Genomic DNA, 20041 nt, shown 5'->3' with positions numbered 1-20041 from the left:
TAAGAATTGATCTACCATATGATCCAGCAATCCCTCTACTGGGTATTTATCCCAAAGACTTGAAAACCCATATCCGAAAAGATAATTGCACACTGATGTTCATAGCAGCATTATTCACAGTGGCCAGGACATGGAAGCAACCAAAGTGCCCTACTATAGGTAATTGGATAAAGAAAGCTGTGGTACATATATACAATGGAATATAACTCAGCCATAAGAAGAGATGAAATACTGCCATTTTCTACAACATGGATGGACCTCGAGATAATCATGCTAAGCAAAATAAGCTGGACAGAAAAAGTTGAAAATCACATGATATCACTTATATGTGTGATATAAACCTAAAAGTAACAAATGAACAGGACAAACAAAGGGAGACTCATGGACATGGACAATAGACTAGTGGTTACCAGAGGGTAGGGAGGAGGGGGAAAAGGGGAGGTAGAAAGGGTAAAGAGGGTCAAATATGCGGTGACAGAAAGAAATCTAACTATGGGTGGTGAATACACAATGCCTTACTGTTGAATTGTATACCTGAAACTTACTGGATTTTGTAAACCAATGTCACCATAATAAAATAAATAAATAAATAATTTAAAAGAAAAGATGCTCAATATTATTAGTCATTAAGGAAATGCAAATAAAACAATAGTGAGTTGAATGGTGGCCTCAAAAAGATATGTCCACACTCTTAATACCTGGAACCTGTGAATGTGACCTTATTTAAGAAAAGGGTCATTGCAGATCTTATTAAGGACCTTGAAAGGAGATCATCCTGGATTACCCAGATGGGCCCTAAATCCAATAACAACTGCCCTTTTAAGAAATAGAGAGAAGACACAAGGAATCAGAGGAGGAAGCCAAGAGAAGATGGAAGTAGAGATTGGAGTCATGCAGCCACAAAACAAAGAACACCTGGAGCCAGCATAAGCTGGAAGAGGCAAGGAAAGATTCTTCTCAAGGGCTTTGGAGGGAGCACCGCCCTACTGACTCCTTGATTTTGGACTCTGGTCTCCAGAATAATTTTCCATTTGTTTTTTTTTTTTAAGCTGTTAAAATTGTGATAATTTGTACAGCAGCCACAGAAAACTAATATACCATACAACCCAACAATTCCACTCCTTGATATATACCCAAGAGAACTGAAAATATGGCCAGACGAAAACATGTCCATGAATATTCAAAACACCAAAGTGCAAACTCAAATGTCCATCAATGAACAAATAAATGGATAAACAAATTGTGGTACATCCATACAATGGAATATTATTCAGCTGTAAAAAGAAATAAAGTACTGATATATATGACAAGTTGAATGAGCCTGGAAAACATGCTAACTGAAAAAAGCTAGTCACAAAAAACCATATGTCCTATGATTCCATTTATATGAAATGAAGGCAAATTTATACCAACAAAAAGCAGACTGTGGTTGCCTAGGGAGTAGGTGGAGGAATGAGGTGAGTGAGGGGACTGGGGATGGGTAGTGAATTGTTTATTTATTAGAAACAATGAATATTTATGAATGATACTTATTCTAGATCTATCCTACTATAACCTAGACAGTATACCTAATAACCATGAAAAGTAAGCTCTAAAATGTATCATTAACCTTAGTCTTTGATGCCATGTTCTAAGTACTGCATCCTTGTAGATTCATGGGTGAAGTTCCTAGTCACAGTTGTAAATCCTAACCCTTTTCCTTAGAGGAAACACTTGGCACCTAACAGGTTCCTCTTCTTATCTACCCTCATTCTACCCACTTCAAGGCATATGGACTCATGGAAATTGCATAATCCATTCGTTGGAGATTGACTGATAAAACCTAACCTCACTTCCTGAGAAGCTTTACCATGTGTCATTTTCTTCCAGTGGTTCTCTTCACTTTGAACAGTCTAACACAACAGTCAGAATTCTATTTAAAATGATTCACTGTAAGAGATGGCTTGTAAAAATGAACCATATCTAAAAGTAGAGACTCTTTTGGTGGCTGGGGACAGAGCCAGAGGGTGACATCATAATAACAAGCCCATATGAAGGAAGGCTCACCTCTGCCTGCTCTAACACATGCTCAGAGGCCAGTTTGGCTGAGATCTAGAGCCCAATTGGAATAATTCTGATGACCTTCTCAGTTTGACTTTAGGGGTTGTGCTATAACTGAGGTTATAGAGCAGGGAATGCATGGGAATTAAGTGTACTGCAGTCACGCACAACTCACTCCAGTCTGAACATCCAGGTCAGTGAAGGGGACCCAGCAAGGACTAAACCTCGGTATAACTCTGTTGCAGGCTGCAGTCACCATAGACTTTAGCTACTTTGCAGTCCATTCTTTCATCTGTCTCTTCTGAAGCCTGTTCAGTGGAGCTGACCTCTTCCATTCCAGATCTGGCCAGAATCATTGATTTAGGCATGGGCTTCTCACCCAGGCAGGTGAAATGAAACCCTCACTGGAACCTCTTAGGAAAGGGACACCCCTTTCCCTGGTGGTGTTGGCAGGGAGCAAGAGTGCACTGGCTTGGAGGAAGGCAGCCTAAGACTCAGTCTATTTCTACTGCTTGGCAGCTATGTGTTCTTGAGCCAACTATTTAACCTTTTGGAATCTCAGTTTCCACATCTATATAATGAAAGTAATATTACAATATTAAATTGAATTATGTAAGACACAAGCACAGTTCTCAGACCAGAAGAGTCATTCAACAATGATGCCATTTTGGAAAGAATGCTGGGCGGAGCCTCTGGCATGGGGAAGTAACTTGTCCAAGGACATTGATGCAACTTTAAAATTTCTCATCCTTGAACTACCTTTCTGGCCTAGTTTATACTTGCATTTCTGCTGCTCTTTAGACGAATGAGTATTATAAATGCAGAAAATTCATGTCTTTCACTATTATGATGAATTATCTCACTTTAAAAAGTACCTACCAGAATCTGTTGATGCTGTTTTTCTACTTGATAGCCTCCAAAATGCAGAATGCCAGGTTTTGCTTGTATGACCTTATTATTCAGAAGTTTTGCATAAATCTCTACAAAGACAATATAGATAAGTACATCATGAGATGAAACATAAAAGAAAATATTAAAGGAAATAATCTTATTAACTCGGGCTCTCTTTAATTTAGGATATTCTAAGCATATGAGAGTTTCAGTCAGAGGATATAGCTGTCAACAAGATTAATGGTCTGTTTCAAATGAACTGTACTGCCTCTCCCTCTACTGTTACATATCATTTGAGAGATATCACAGTTACGAATTCAAGTGTATTGTTTATTACCTATTAAAATAATGTGTTCTTCATATTTTGTACAAGTCTTTACAATAAAACACAAGTTCATAAAGCGCACACACCCTGTCTTTGCTCTGTATAATACTGTGCTTACTTATCATGCAATGAATGCCCAATTCAAAGATTCTAAACACTAAGTGATGAATTTTATTACTGTGTATTTGGCTGTTATTATTTGATTTCCTTTGACTAGAATTACAATATTACATAGAGCAATCTTAAAGTTCTAAATAATGATCACTCTGGATAGGAAAGTCTCAAACTTTTATTGTTGTGATATAAACATTTTTTTTTTTCAGTCTTAAGAACAAGGTTAAAACAGCTGAGCTCACAAAAATGTCCAGGTCTACAAAGCTTTTCTCAGTTCTTCATGTAGGCATGAGCTGAGATGTGGGGAGAAGGCACTGAGAACCCACTACACAATCGTTTCCATGCCTCCTGCTTCATGCCAGGCATACATTTGTAATCCTCACTCCAACTCTCTGTAGTAGGTATTATTTCCATTTTGCAGATGAAGGAGCTGAGACTCAATGAGATTAAGCAACTTGCCCATGGCTGATAGTTAAAAATCAAGCCCAGCTCTTTCTGATTCCAACCATTAGACTGCCTTCCTCAAGATGAATGCATTGTCCAGTTCTTTACAAATGATCACCTTTCAACTTTGGCTATACTCCAGTCCTGTGAGCCACAGACACCCTTACCCATCCCTTAGCCCATTGTGATTCTAATGTATGTCTGAAGTGAGTGTGAAACATTTTGTGTTTTTGCTCCTCACCAGGTGAGCTGTTGCCATCATCAGCTTTGAGACAAACTGAAGAGCTGGAATGGAGTTAGGGTGGTGTTTCAGGAAGACTGACCATCTTTGTAGTCATCTGGCAATTTCTTAAGTATTGAAATTCACGTTACTTGGTAATTTTTTTTAATGCTGAAGGTTTTGTTTTTATTTTTAGGGTCACGAAATAAATGTAAACAAGCACTTTTCTGCTAATGCCCAGAAACAGTCAAGTTTATTAATTTGCCCTCAACAAGCTCTACTGTGACCAAAATGTCACACCAAAATACATTTCCAGATTTGCGATAGGCCTTGAGATATGAGTGGAAAGCAAACTAGTGTGATGGTAGAGAACTGGACATGGGGCTGCAATAGCCCCATGAATACTAACTCTCCACTTATTTGTGCCACCTTGGGGAATTCATCTAGCCTCTCTGTCTCAGCTTCTCCAACAGTAATATAGAAAGAGAACATTAATGTTGTGCGAATTAATCAAAAATAATGTATGCAAAATGATTAGCTTTTTATATAATAGCTATAGGATTTACCAGGTGTTTCAGGCTAGGGATGGGCATGGGAAAAGGCAAGAAGGTGTAAAATGCACATGGTCTTGAAGGAGCAGGAGCAGCATGGTGGGGCTGGAGTTGGGGATGAAAGGTGTCCGACATGGGTGGGCAGGTTTGAATCAACAGCCAGTGGGGCCAAATGCCAAATGAAAGAGTTGTAATTTTATTCTGTATGTAAGCGGAAACCACTGAGATTATTCCAGCAGGATAGGGATGGGAGCCAGCCAGGATTCTACAAAAGAAACTGAATGTGATGAGGGTAGAAAGCACTACAATAGTTCTGGTGACCTGCTGAGGATAAGGAACAAGGCAGTGGGGACATACAGGAAAGATATTTGAGGATGTGAGAGCAAAAGAACTTGGTAACTAATTCATACCTCAAAAATCTTCAGGATGGATCTAAATAGAACCATTGTTCATTCATTCATTCATTCATTCATTTTTTTAACCCTGCCCCCTTCCACCCCTGACCTATGGATGTTGCCTTCTCCCTTTAAAAACTAGATTTCTGAAGATGGGGTGTCTCCTCCCACCTCTAGTGGTGCGTACTGGAAGCCTGGTGCACCTGGGGCCTGGCGCAGCTGTGGGGCCTGGCGCACCTGGGGTATGGACCGTGGCTCCACTGGGGCACGAACCCAGGACCTTCTGCATGTAAAGTAGACGTGCTAACCACTATACTATGGAACCAACCCTAAAACCATTGTTCTTAATAAAAACTATTATGATCCTATAAAACAATATAGATAAATCACTACCAAAAGTTCCACTATGCTTTCTGGACTTTGGATTCTCTAGGAAGATGTGAGTTGTAAAGAAAATCTGTTTCTAACCACTTACTTGATTCTAGGAGGTGATTAGGCACTTCTCTTCTTTTCTTGGGCTCGTCCACTAGGCTCCTCAAAAGGAGGGGTGATACATTATTAAATGGTTCTTCAGCATTCTTTAGTTCTCTGCTGGGGGTTTTCACCACTGCCATTTTATCATGAAAAATGGAGTTTTCTTTTTAGAGCCAAAGGTCATTTCCTACGAAGAAAACAGTAGCAGTTTAATCATCCACAAGAAATCACACACATTCTTTTCTTAGTCTTTGACAAATGTTCCTCTTATCATTGTGTGGTTTACTGTGGTTCAGGCCCTCCCTGCCTCGTCTCTCTGCTGGCCACTCCATTCCCACACATGGTTGTCCCATTAATCTTCTTACATCACACATCACAACCCAATATCATGCCGTTGTTCAAAACCCTTCTGTGGTCTTCTTCAAGGGCTTTTCCAAAAATATAGTCCTAAGATGCTTCTTGAGCTATTAGTAGGGGCATAGAAGGGGGAAAAGGCTCTCACAACAGAATGAGTTTGGAAAATGTTGAAATAAACAATTTAAATAGGCATCTTCATTCTGAGATTTCTGCAAATCAGTTTCTTAGATATGACCATGAAACCCTTTAATATTTGGAGATGCTGTTTAAAGAGCACTGGCATTTATGAGCCACCTTCCTGGACCCCTCTGTAGGGCAATGAGGAGGTGAAGAAGCTATGAACCTCTTCCACTGCCACTGGGTCTTTCCTAGGATCTCTGTCCTAGGACCAAGTGTCCCAGTTCATGTCATACCTTTTGTCAGATTGGCCTTCCCTTACCACAGTCATTTTAAGTTCCACCTTCTTTATAAAGTCCACACTGATCCCAATACCCTTTAACATTCTTTAGCAATTACTGCCTCTCCAACTCATTTGGCATTAACAATTTATTGACTTGTAATGGCACTTTACAAATCCCACACATCTTTATATCTTCCACAGCTAAGTCTCTTAACTTGGTCTTAACTTGGAGCACTTGTAGGGACTAGGGATCTACTCTGTGAAGACCTTGAAATTTGATGTAAAACCATGTGTGAATCTTTATATGCTTGGTTTTGTTTGTTTGTTTGTTTTTTGAGAAGTCTCATAGCTTTAGATTCCAAAAAAAAAAAAAAGTCTACAGCATCAAGCAAGATACAGTGACTACGTTGAAGAAGGTGCTTAATCACTTTCTGAAAGAAGTTTCTCCTTTCCTCTCACCTTCCATCCCTCTCACTAGCATCGCTGAAGATTCCCCACTCCTCCGCGCAGCCTCTACCTTACCTGGTTCATACTCCCATCCCCTCAACACCTGCTTCAAATGAACCTCTCCAGCCCCCTTTTCCTCGAAATTCTCTGCCCTTCTTCAGGTAGGTACAATAACTAAACCATTCTCACACAGGCGCTTCTTTCAGTTCACTCGCCCCCAGGGTAAACTTGTCTCTCTTTTCACACATCCCACATCCTCGGACCCCTAGCCCCATCCTCTACGGAGCAGGCCCTCCCATCCTTGCCAAACGCCTGCTGCTTCAGCGCTTCTTTATCCATCCCCTGCTAAGGGCGGGGGTTGACCGCAGACCCACGCACCAACCGCCTCCCAATTAATCCTTTAGGCCCGACCTCTCCTCCGACCCCGGCCCATGCTGACTTGCGGCTGGACACCCGCCCGGGGTTCAAGCTGCTTCAGCAGCTTGGCGGCGGCCAAAGATGCCACCCCGGCTCCAGGTCCCAGGCCGCTCACACTGGAGATGGTTCCCGGGCTGCAGTCGGCGGGCGCCCGCACCAGCTCCGAGCGTCGCCGTGACGACGCGGACGCGCTTCCCGGGTCTGCTTCCGGACGCTACCAAACTCCCCGAGGACATGGGGGACGGGCAGAACCGGGTCATCGCAGCGCGAGGTCCAGAGGCCGTGGGCGACTTCCGGGGACTCGGAGCAGCCTGCGGGGCGTGGGGAAGAACAGAGAGTGCAACTTATGAAGTGCGAGGCCAATGGACTCCCGAGGGGAAATGAGAAAGTCGGGAGACACCACGAACCCCGAACCTGCTAGAGCAGATCGTGGGAGAGGGGCGGGCCGAGAGGGGCGGGGCTCCCAGGCGCAGTGGGTGGAGCTTGCCCGGAGGACGATCATTTATGGACGCCCAACTTTAATATAGGTTATTTTATGTTTTCTATTATGATAAAGTTCGAACATATACAAAAGTAGTTAGAATAGTATAAAGAACCTTCAACACACACTGCAACAATTATCAAACCATGGCTAATCATGTTTCCTCTATACCTTCCCCCTACTCCCTGTATTATTTTGAAGAAATTCCAGAAGTCATTTCATCCAAAATTTTTCAGAATATCCCTCCAAAAGACAAAGATTCTTTTAAAGAAACATAACCACAATTCCAGTGCCTAAAAAATTACAATAATTTCTTAACATCATGAAATATCCAGCGCTCAATTGTGTTATAAATGCAGTAAAACTTAGAGTTTGCCAGTTTTAGTGAGATCTCCCATAGACACATTAAAGTTTGTGAATCACTGAACTGATGCTCTACAATTGCAGCTGATTCAGATCATGAATTATTTAATCAATTCATTTATGTATTTTGTTTAGTGTTTGCCATGAGCAGAACAGAAAGGTATCCCAGCCTCCTGCAAACTGATGCAGTGAGATGAGTGTGATAATAAGCACGGAAGCTGTAAGCTATACATTCCATAGCATGGGAGGAACCGTTAATTTCCTTGCTTAAAACTCCTTAGTGGCTTCACATTGTACAGAAAATAAAATTCAAAATACTTAACACAACTATCAAGGCTCTGCAGGCCCTGACTGCTGGCCCTTCACTCCACCTTCTCCTCAACCCACTTCACCTCTTTGCCTGGCGTCGTGATTTAAAGCTGGCTGAAAATTCTTTGACACTCCTCCCATGGACAGGTTGGTCCCTTTGCCCTCCCCTTGAAGCTGATCCAGTCCTGCCTGAATTTCTGACCCCAAAATTCATGAGAAATAAGAAAATGATTGTTGTTTCAAGTTTGTAAGTTGGGGCTAGCTGCAGCAATAAATAACCAGGAACCTGGCTAATTCCTACTCAGCCTTAAGATCCCTTTCTCAAAAAGGCTTCACTTTCCCTGGCTTCACTTTTGTTAAAATTCATGAGAGACCTTAATCTGCACAGAAATCAGGAGGAGCTAGGGCCTGTAGGAAAAACTGTCACATTTTATGTCATCGAAAGAACCCTACCAGAAGAACTCTAAGTTTACAACATAGCTCTATGGTTGGAACAGTTTAACTTCCCTTCTGTAAAGTACATCCTCCGTCTTCGGGTAGAACTTCTGCGTAGTTTGCCTTGGCTGCAGTTATAGGATTGCAATCCTTTCTTTTTCCCAAATCAATACTTTTTGGTGATGGAACACCTAGCCAACTTTTATTTTACAATCAATACTTTCTAAATAAGTTTCCACCCCATTATTCTCTCCCAGCACTGCAATCTTTCCCTTCAATGCCCTTAACTCAGTGTGTGACTTTAGATTGATGAGTTTGCATCTTTGATGTCTGTCTTCCTAGACGATACATTCAATGAAGTCTGACTTATTCACCACCGTACACTCATCACTTTGCACACTGCCTGGCACATGGTAGGACCTTCAAAATATTTGTAGAATTAAGTCATTAATGAGTTATGCTTACTGAATTCTAAATATATATATATATTTGGAATATGGTCAATATATTAATATTGTTCAACATTCAAGAAGTAAAAAATCTCCTTCCTATTCTTGTCCTTAAGCCACTACGTTCCCTTTCCCAGAGGTAACTCATGTTACCAGATTCTTATTTATCTTCCCAGGGATATGTTATACATATAGAAGCAATTATATATATGCTCGCATGTGTGAAAAGTTGACACCCTGTTTAAAAGCCCAAATAGTTTACTCTTCTGACTCTTCTTTTTTTCACTTAAAGATATATCTAGGTGATCATTCTATAGATGTTCATGAAGTACTTCCTTTTTTTTATGGCTACAAATATTTTATGATTTATGTAATCAATCCCCTATTATTAGATATATAGGTTGTTTCTGACCTTATGCTATTATAAACTATGTTGTAATGATTTATACAAATGAATACATCATTTCTACAAACTTGTACATACATCCATTTATATGCATGTGAGTATATCTGTAGGAAAAGTCCCTAAACTGAAAGTGCTAGGTCAGAGGGTCCGTGCATTTGTAATACTGATAACTATTGTCGAGTTGCCCTCAGCAGGCTTTGCATCATTTTTTTTACTCCTACCTGTAATGCATGGTCACACTTGTTTTCTTACAGCCTCACTAACAGAATATATTTTTAAAATTTTCTATTTCTACTAATCTGATGTGTAAAAATTAGTATTTCAGTATGGTCTTACTTTTTATATCTTTAATGATAAGTGAAGGTGAGCATGTTTTCATATGTTTAGGAGACATTGTATTTCCTTTTCTGTAAATCCATGTCCCTTACCTATTTTTCCATTGGGTTCTTGATCCTTTTCTTAGTGAGTTGTTGGAGCTCTTTATATAGTAGGGACATTAGTCTTGTGTTCTGCAATAAGAGTTGCAAAATTTTCCCCCAGTTTGTCATTTGCCGTTAATAGTTTTTGCCTTGCAGACTTTTTTTTCATTTTAAGTCATATTCATTATGTATTGCTCCATAACAAATTGTCCCCAAATTTGGTGACTTAAAACAACTATAATCATTTACTATCTTTCACAGTTCCTGTGGGACAGGAATTCACACAGGGCACAGTAGAGATGGCTTGTTTCTTCTGGTGGAAGACTCAAAAGCTAGGAAGTGGAATAGTCTGAAGGCGTCATCTGGTGGATGGTGTTAAAGCTGCCAGCTGGGAGTCTAGGTGAAGCTCTTGACCAAAATATCTGCATACATCCTGGACTTCCTCACAACATGGTCGCTGGGTTCCAGAAGAGAGCCAAGCTTAAGCAGTATTTCCTTTTATGACCTACCTTTGAAACTTGTGCAGCATCACTTCTACCTCATTTTATCAGTTGAGACTGTTACAAAGGTCCACCAGGAACATAAACTCCACCTTTTGATGGAGGAGAGTCAACATCTTAAGAGAGTACCACATTCTCTGTTCCTCTGGCACTGATTGTAGATATGAGGCTGCAGAACTGCTATAGACATCTCGCTTACAGCAAGATTAGCCTGAGGTCATCCAATTCAGAGGAGCACATGGCCAGCAGAGCATGAGCCACACACACTAGTCGACTCTAAAGATGCGCTATCTCTGGATTCACATGTCATGTGAGCCAATACTTATTCTTATTGCTGTTTCAGCCAGTTTGAGTTGGTTTGGCTATTTTCTGCAGCCAAATGCATCTTAATTTATATATCCAGGAAATATAATTGTACTGAATTATTTTCAACCTATAGCAATGCTGAAAGATGGGTATTACTCTCCCCATTATACGGATGAAGAAATTGGGGCTTAGAGGGCTAAAGTAACTTGCCCAAGGTCACATGACTAATTGATGATCAGGATGTGACCCTCATTTTGTCTTTTGTGAACATCGTTTTTTGTATGCCAGGCCAAACTGACTTATAGGGCAGAAATGTAGGGAGCCCCTGAGAGGTTGGGTGCACATGAACGTCTTTGCTCCACCCAGTGGAAGTAAGGCCATGGAGCACCATGGGAGCACCAGCAACATTGTTTTTCCGATATGGTTTTATTTGTTCTCTTTTGTTTGATCTGTTTTAACCATAATGTTTAATACAAATATTCAAAAGGATACTGACAAATGGAGATGGAAAATAAGAAAAGTAAAAGATAAACTGCTTTCCTGAGAAAGCCAGCCCACATTTCCAGATTATAAACAGTAAGCCTGGGCCATAAAAACCTCATTACAATGTCAGTGTTGTGCCTTTGTACTTCAGCACTGAATAGGAAATCATGCTTGCCCTATTATTTATGGCTCATCAATAATACATTAGTTTGGAGCCCAGAAAGCTCACATTCAGGAGAGGACAGACCTTTTTGTTTGTTTTACTGAACAACTGAAGGGGCAGAGAAAGTTCATTTCATTGGTGGAGTCATTTATTGAAGGCCTTAGACCTGGACATCCAACTTCTTACTCTTTCCTTAGTGCTCTCCTCACCTCTCACCTCCTAACCAACCCCTTTGGCTCAAATATTACTTTCCCAAGAAGCCTTCCTTAAATATATGTCAGAGTTCTTTCTGTTACAAGCGACAGAAATGGATTCAAAAGTGAAAAAAAATTTTTTTAAATTATCATCTATCTATCTATCTATCTATCTATCTATCTATCTATCTATCTATCTATCAGAGTAGGTACTCCATAAATATTCATTGAATGAATATGCTTAATTAATTTTCCAACAGTGTTTAATGCTGTTGGAAAAATGTCAAAAAAAAATGACATAATTTCTTGTTGGAAAAGTAATTAAAAATAAAATTTCCTGCTAACTAAATGAACCCTCTCTACAAAATGCTGAAAGGAATGAACCAGTTTTATTATTGAATGAACATTAAACTAGACACATCACCAGCAATCCACAGAGAGATTGCAAAGACAAACAGAAATCTTACCCTTTTAGATAGCCAGCCAGATACAATCCATCACACACATGCTAATTGCCTTTATCTAAAGGAAAAATTGAACTTCTCGTATATTTTCTGCAAGTGAGAAATTACAACTTGGAGCCAAGGGTCTAGCTTAAACTTTCATAGTGACAGGGAGACAGAGCACCATCTTGCTTGATGTTCAAGGCCTTCGAGCAAGACATTCTTGGGATACAAAACTAGCAAGAGCTTAATTAGCTTTTAAAATGATTTAAATGTGTCTCAAAGAGAAAGGGAAAGGATTTACAATGATAAGTTTTCTAAAGGAAATGCTGAAAGAAAAGGGAGAGGAGAAAAAGATCTCTTTCCCTTTTGGCTTAAGGAAAATGTTTAAATTTAATTTTTGAGGGGATTTGTATTGTAGGGGAGGAAAAATCTTTTTTCCTCTACTTTTTTCCTGTAGGAGTGAGGGGTTGTAAATTCTCACAAAGAGCTAGAGGAAGACAGCTGAGGGAGACCCCTAGCTGCTCCAGCCTCCAACATTTGAGTGAGAACATCTTGAGGTGACTCTGGTACCAGTCACTGTCTGATTGCAACCCTGTGAGAGACCCCAAATGAGAACTGCCTGGCTGAGCCATGCCAACTCCCAGAACTGTGAAATGATAATAAATAATTGCTAGTTTTCCATTGATAGATTTGGGGATCATGGGTATAAGAGGAATGGAAACAATGCAGGGCTGGGAGTCAGAAGACCAGAGTTTCAGTATGAGCAATCCTACCTCTCAGATGTGTGATCTTGAGTTATAACCTCATCAAGTCACAATTTCTTCATTGGTTAAATAAGTTTAGTAATATTTCCAAGTGGGGTCATTCTCTTTTTCTTTCATCCCTTCCAAAGCCATTTTCTATCTTCTCCATCCAGGAGATTAAATTCTATGGACAGTTACCTCCCCGCAACCCCCATCTGCCTGCCTTGTCTCTGGCTTTGGGTTGGGTTCGGCCAATGGGAGACATTGTCAGGAGGTCAGTGGACAAGAGAGAGGTCAAAGTATTTATTCCACGACCTGATGCCTTTGCCAGGCCACAGTTTTGAGAGTGGCTGCTTTCCTTTCTGGTTAAGATCCTATTAGTGGCTTCTCTTTCGAGGACAGCTCTAGCTAGCTTCTGGGAACATTTCTTTCTATCATTACCCTTTGTTAAAGAAAAAATTATTCTAACACTTGTTAAAATGGTAAGGAAGACTTTATTCAAGACTGTTGCAATAAGGGAGAGAGATCAAACTCAACTTAGAATATGACAAGAACAAGTGGGGATTTTTAGCCAAGGAGCAGGGTGAGGGATAAGTGGATGGAAGATTACTAAGAGGAGACATCAAGGATGGGGGATTCTTGCTAAACCAACAGAATTTAGAAATCAAGGGTGAGAGATGAGGAGCTTAGTCAGATATCAAGGGTGATCAGATATCGGAAGTAGAGGTATTCTCAAAAACACTGATGGCAGAACTGTTGCTGAGAGTGGGTTAGATAGGCCAAAGGCAGAAGGGGTCAAGATGGAGGCCTAGTTTAGAAGAGGACCTGACTAAAGTTTGGTCAAGAGAGTCTTTGTCACCCTTCAGACCCTTTGTTGCTAATCACTGGCACCTCACTGTCCCTTGTTGGTTCCCTTAACCCAGCCCACGCCTCTGCACCTAGATCAAAGTAGAGTTTAATGAAAGTACTCTTTACTTTCATTAGAATTTAATGAAATGAGTTTAATGAAAGTAGAGTTTAATGAAAGTACTCTTTTAATGAAAGAGTACTTTCATTAAACTGTCTTCAATTAATCCATTTGAGTGATGGTTCCTCCCTCTTCTGCTGGCCCCTGACCACTGGTCCTATATCCCACAGACTTGTTTTGAGGATCAAATGAGATGATGTGTGCAAAAGAACTGTGACAGCCCTCAGAGTTAAGGAAGTCGTCTTCATGATTGAGAAGAATCCTACCTAGTACAGTGCAAAGGGCATGGGCTTTGGGTTCAGTCCTGGGTTCAAATCCTGGCCCTATTCTTTGTTAACTGTGATGTTGGCAGCTAGCACTTATCTTCTTCAAGCCTCAAGCTCTGGATTAGTCAAGGAAAGGAATTCTCTCTTATGTAGTCTTGGAGGATCAGATATGACAACACATCCCAAATTCCTACAAGACACCCTCGCACATGGCAGGTATTAAATATGTTGTTAGCTCCCTATCTCTTGCCTCTTCCCCTATTATTCTCAGGTGGGCTTTGCAAAGCTAGTAATGCATCTATGGCTTGTAAAAGGGCTTCTCACAGAGTACTTCAGACCTTTTTCTTATCACTCTGAGAGGCAGAGCCTCCCATTTAAGGAAGAATAAATGGCCTGCCACAGGCCAAAAATTTATTGAATTGCCCAGAATGTTTTGCTTTTTCAGTGGAGATCATGAGGTTCTGGCATAAAACACAGATTTTCAGTGGAGATCATGAGGTTCTGGCATAAAACACAGATTTTATTTTTGTATTGTTTTCTTTTTATTTCTTTCCATAAAAAGAAAAAAAAAACCAATACATACAGCAGTTACAGAAAATATTCAAGGAACGAGGACATCTATACAGTACAAATTTCAAGTCTTTACCTCATGCACTTTCTGATGCACATTTAGGGTGCTGGACTTTAAGCAAGGCCCAACAAGTAACATTTTTTCTTTCCAGTCCAAATCTCAAATCAATTGAGAAATAAGATTAAGATAGATATGGCCAATGTCACTTTTATTAGTGGTAACGTTGGTCTTGGAGAATGTGATTTATACTTGTGGGCAAGTGGGTTTTCTTCCAGTGAACCCCAGAACTACATAGACCTTGTCACTGATGATACTCAATCAACACAATCAGAGCCTTGACCACCATTGACAGCCTGGCCCAGAGCAACTCAATTACAGGCTCTCTGCAGGTCGAGGGGCTGACAAAGGAGAGGGAGGGTTGGGAGGCAAAACCTCATGCTAGTTCATATCCCAAACACATCAATCATGTAGAGCTCATCTCATCTCTGTGTGTGTATGTGTGCGTGTGTGTGTTGAAGGGAAGGGCATTACTGAGGGAGTTAGAGAGAGGTCAGGAGGATTATACTTGTGGTTGCTTTCCACAAAGAAGGTAACATCAAGAATGGGGCTAAGTGTTCCCCCTCCATATACATTATCTCTCATTTTCTACTACCATGATAGTGCTTCCACAGATATTCTTGTACATCTTTCATTGGGCCCTTGGGTGAGCATTTCTATAGTGAAAGTCCCTAAAAGTGAGTTTGTGGTTATGCTAACTTTAAATTGACATGTATTGAGTATTGACTGTGGCTGAAAACATCTTTTCCTGGGAGCTGAAAATATTTTTTCCCCTTTAATTTCTGCTGCGATTTACAAACTTCACCTTATCAATCGCCTCTTCAGGTAGGAAGGCTGCTGAGGGCTACAGCATCTTACTTTAACAGCCACTTAGCAATGTGACCAAAAGTCAGTCACAGAGAATCAGAGTCCGCCATGGTAGTGCAGATCCAGGCTCTCCCATCTGACTTCTAAGTGACATGTATCTGGACCTGTTATTGATCCTCTACCTTCTGTCAAACCTGTATAATATTACCTATCGGTTTGGGGGAAAAATTCAATGAGCTGACGTGTTTAAAGTGCCTGGGGGAAAAGTCAGGATAAAAGGAGACACAAGAGGAAAGGGAGTAGGCAGCAGTGAAGAGGAACAAAAAATTGGGTATCCAAGAGCCATCTGAGGGTTTTTGTGTGTGTGTGTTCAAAAGCCAAATACCATCATCCAGGAAATCTGTGCACTCAGACTCAGATTGAGCTCGCTACTGGAAATATATGCGAAATGTTTAAATAACCTCCAGAGAGACCAAGAAGCACGAAGCCTCCGGATGATTCATCCTCAGCATAGTCTCAACTGTCCAAGTGGACCAGACGTTCCTGCTTGGTCCATCTGATCATCGAAGACTTCCACAGGTAACGGCGCTCATGCGAGCGAAACTTTCCAAAAGGGGCAAGGTAGCTGCCCCACCCACAGACTAGATGCAACAGGCATTGACTGAGCACCCGCTATGTCACAGGACACTAGCACAGCCTTCTTTCATCCCGAAGATGGGTGTTATTAGATGTATCGTTAGGGTTGAAAACAGTGAGGTTTAAAAAGGTGTCATAAGTTGCCCATCCGCGCGCAGCAAGGTTGTGAGAGGGCTGAGTGCTCTTTCCGGACTTAGGAGTGTTGCAGCGTCAAAAGCTAAGCCAGCGTGCCCTCTCCCGGTCTCCTCCACCCCTGGGCCGAGCCTGCAGGAGCCGGCTTCAGGCCCCCCGCGCCCTCCCTCCGCTTCCTCCCCGTCAGCCTGCACGCCAGCTCCCAGCCAGCCAGTCAGGCTGGGTGGAGGAGCGCCCGTAGCGCCGCGTATTATCAATGGGCCGGGAGACTTAGCGTGCGGCCACCTCGTCGGAGGAGGCGCAGTCCCGAGGCTGCCTCGGGTTGCAGAACCATCAATGGCTCTTCAGGGATCGGCGGCTGGCTGGAGCCGGAGACCCGGCGCAGGGAGCTGAGCTAAGGAGCGGGCGGTGAGCTGGGTTGGCCGGCCGTCGGGGCTCCCGCGGGGAGCGGGCCTAGAACCATGAGCCTCTGCTCGCCACCTCCGTCCCTGAGGCGGCTGCTGGTGCTGCTGCTGCTGCTGGTGCTGCTGCTGCTGCTGCTGCTGCTGCCGGCGGGCGCCGCGCACACTGTGAGTACCGCGCCCCTCCGCAGACCGGGGGCCTCCGTCAGGTCCACGCGGGATGGGGTTGGCAGAAGATCCCCAGATCTTCCACTGAGGTGTGGAAACCCTTACCCCAGTCTTACGCATCAAAAATCTCTCTCTCCAGAGGGTTCCCTCCCCTCAAAATAAAAATGTGTGCTCCACGCAAAGGCAGCTCTCAGATGAATCCTCTGCCCTCCATTCCACTCCTTCCTCCGGGCTGCGTCTCTAAGGCCTTCGTAGACAAAAATTCTAGAGTCTGCCCTGGCAGTGCCTATTATGTGCTGGACACCTTGCCTCCATTACTCCTCTGAAACCTCATAATCTCTTTACGAGGTTGGTATTTTCACCCTCACTTTACAGACAAGGAAACCGAGACTCGGAAAGACCAAAAATCTTGCCCCAAGAAAAGACGATTGGAACCCACATCTGTCTCCCCCAAAGCCTTGACATTCACACACACCGGGCTGCAGATAGGAAAACCACAGAAAGAAAGCTCAGCCCGTAGCTTCCGCGTCTGTGATGGGGCCGTTTACAGTTCCCTCCCCACTCTCTCTGGTGGGATTTGGCTCCTCAAAGTCTGCATGCCTAGGGACTCCAGGGAGCAGCCTGTCTCCACAAACCAGGTCCAGGGAGGAGCTGGAAGAGAAAAGAGAAGGCAGCGTTTTTTATTTCCCACAGAAACTCCTAGGAATCACAGGCCTCTCCATGTAGAAGAGAGGAGCTGCACTTAGACCAGCTGGATGGAAGGAATGGAGAGGGGTTGCGGGGGTGGGGTATGGAGAGGTGCAGATTCCAGAACTACTTCTTCCCACCTACATTCCAAACTGCTCCCTCCAGCCTCCAAGGACTCTGTCCCAAGAAATTCCCCAGGGAAAGCATTTAGGGACTCAATTTTGAGTCTCCAATCTCTACCCTGGGAAGGTCCTTCCCAGTGTCCAATGCCCTTGCCTTCCTGTAGTCCTCTCTTGTTTGAGCATAAGAAAAACCTCTGCTCCCGGAGCTGATGGGAGTGTTGACACTCAGGAGAGGCCCATCTTTCTGGCAAGTCCATGACATGCCAGCAGCAGCAGTTTGAAAGAATGGAAATTAGGGATCTTGTTCTCAGCTCCCTTGTAAACTTGGAGCCTCTTAGTGCTGGTGTTGAAAGGTGCTAGAGCAACAGCACCTACTCATTAATTTGAACTCCCAATTTGGAGGAAAGCCTCTTGGAGCATTGGGAAGAATTCAAACCCAAACACAGCCTAGAGGTGTGTTATTAGTGCCCAGGAATGAGAGAGGCAATAGTTTCCTCTTTGTGGCCCTCCCAGCCTCCTTCTTAAATATTTGCAGTAACCCCGAGGTTGTTGGAAGAAATCAACAGGTAGCTGGCTTCAGGACTGAGATTCAACCTACATTTTAATCTCAAGGAGAATCTCATATTATCTCAGGAATAAGTAGAGGGGAAAATGAGAGCCTTTACTTGGTTGAAGTCTTCAGTGTGCCTTGGAAGGGTGCTGCATTATGCTCTGGTCCAATTTCCTCTTTTTACAGATGAGCAAACTGAGGCCACAGAGAGAAGGGACCTGCCCCAAATCTGCAAGTTAGTGGTAGAGCTGGGACTAGAACCCAGATCTCTTGATTCCCAGTCACCCAGGGCTTTGTCAGTTACATCCCTTGTCTTTACATGTCATTTTCATACACTCACATATTGCCTTGTATTATTACAGGATAGTTTCCTGTGTGTAAGTCTTGGTCTTCTGGTTATTTAATGGGCTTATTCAGACCCGCTTCTTGGTAGAAAACTCCTTTAATAACTAGGAGTGGATTTGATCTACTTTGGCATTTTTTCCAACCTATGATACCCTGTTTTCCTTCTGTGTGACTGAGTGGTCAGACATTTGATTTTGAAATTAAGGGTATTCAAACAATTTTTTATTCTTTTGGGGCTCTCTCTTGAGGAAGATCATAGGCATCTTCCAAACGGAGGGTCATTAAGGCCAAATTGCCTGTCACTACCTACCCCCTTGCCTTTCCATACAGGGAGGTGCCAGGAGGGTACCTTGCAAATGGAAACCAAAAACTGATGATGGCTGATGGGGCAGTTTTCTGAGGCTGCCATAGGAAATGCTTACCATACCTTCCCTTGTCACCCCCATTCCCATGTATCTCATGAGGACTTTTACTTGGAACAGTATTGTAATTATTCACTTGCACATCTGTCCTCCCCTGCACCCCAATACGTACACTTCAAGCTTGAGCATTGAGTTTTAATCTTCTTCATCCTTTATCCCTAGAGCCCACCACAGTATAAGAGGGAACTCAATGAGTATGTACTGGTCAAATGAATGAATGAATGAATGAATGATGATACCCATAGGGACTGTCTTAAGTTGTGGAAGTTTCATATAACAACAAGTAATAAAGAATGACACCTCGAAAGCAATCGTTGCTTACAAAATTGTATATAAATGGGTCAAGCAAAGGAGAATTAGTTATTCAAGGTAGGGCTTCTTAAGCCTCTGGCAAACTGCCAACTTGATAACCTTAGTGAGTTCAGGTGTATGGGACTGCTTTTCCTTCAATCACAGTTTCTTAACTTTGACACTATAATCCTGGGTATTAAATTTGGGCTTTCAACAAGGGGTGCCATGAGCTAAGCCCTTTTAACAAGAGCTATGCCCTCCCTTGGCATGGGAGGAAATAATGGGGTGGGGATAATGGGGACAGGGTAGAGAGACGGGAGCTGAATAATTTTTTGTTGTGTATCCTGTGCATTGTATGATGTCTAGCAGCATCTCTCCAAAGTTCTGACGACAGAAACATCTTCAGACATTACCAAATGTCCTCTGAGAGACAGGGAGGGCAAAATTGTCCCTGGTTAAGAATGATTGCCTTAAAGATTGTCATGTTTCAGGGGAGATGCATTAACAGGGCTAATAATCAGTGTTGTTTCTTGGACTCAGGGCAGTGGGGTTGGTGACAGGGAATCTGAGTCGGAGGATGGAAGCAGATGTACCTGATGAAACCTATTTCAAACCAGATAAAAAGACTTCCATGGGGAATAGCTTCCTTGGTCTTTTCCACCCTCCCTTCCCACTTTACCCCTCCTCTCCCCGTTCCTCCCCGGTTGATGGCTCAGAAATACAAAAACTCTACGTATGGGGTCTGGCACTTGGAAGCCTCCAGCATGTGCTGGTTCTGCCCCTTCCTGTAGTGCATCTGAATCCAGAGGCTGAAAGGCTTTATGGTGGCTCTGTGAGCAGAATTTTG

General features: G+C 42.5%; 2 protein-coding genes across 15 annotated transcripts in view; one reads left to right on the top strand and one right to left on the bottom strand.

Annotated features, from left to right (window-relative positions):
- Window positions 1–7458, bottom strand: part of CFAP221 (cilia and flagella associated protein 221) — a 96357-nt gene extending 88899 nt beyond the window's left edge. For 5 of the 14 annotated variants that reach the window (XM_023534136.1, XM_023534137.1, XM_023534138.1 and 2 more), the window contains exons 1-2: window positions 5456–5594; window positions 2920–3020 (exon numbers count right to left, since the gene is read on the bottom strand). In XM_023534136.1, the coding sequence (XP_023389904.1) occupies window positions 2920–3020; window positions 5456–5594 (240 nt within the window). Of the gene's footprint in view, window positions 1–2919; window positions 3021–5455; window positions 5642–7036 lie in introns of those variants that run through there. The other 9 variants (XM_011366083.2, XM_011366090.2, XM_011366089.2 and 6 more) reach the window with 7 other exon arrangements.
- Window positions 7459–16389: 8931 nt separating this feature from the next.
- The window catches only part of SCTR (secretin receptor), an 81431-nt gene continuing 77779 nt past the window's right edge, over window positions 16390–20041 (top strand). Inside the window, exon 1 of the mRNA XM_023534143.1 lies at window positions 16390–16777. Within this exon, the coding sequence (XP_023389911.1) occupies window positions 16670–16777 (108 nt within the window). The 5' untranslated portion in view covers window positions 16390–16669. The remainder of the gene's footprint in view (window positions 16778–20041) is intronic.

Source organism: Pteropus vampyrus, unplaced genomic scaffold (assembly GCF_000151845.1).
Source record: "Pteropus vampyrus isolate Shadow unplaced genomic scaffold, Pvam_2.0 Scaffold120, whole genome shotgun sequence".
Classification (NCBI taxonomy): Eukaryota; Metazoa; Chordata; class Mammalia; order Chiroptera; family Pteropodidae; genus Pteropus; species Pteropus vampyrus.
This window is presented reverse-complemented; position numbering and strand designations above follow the sequence as displayed.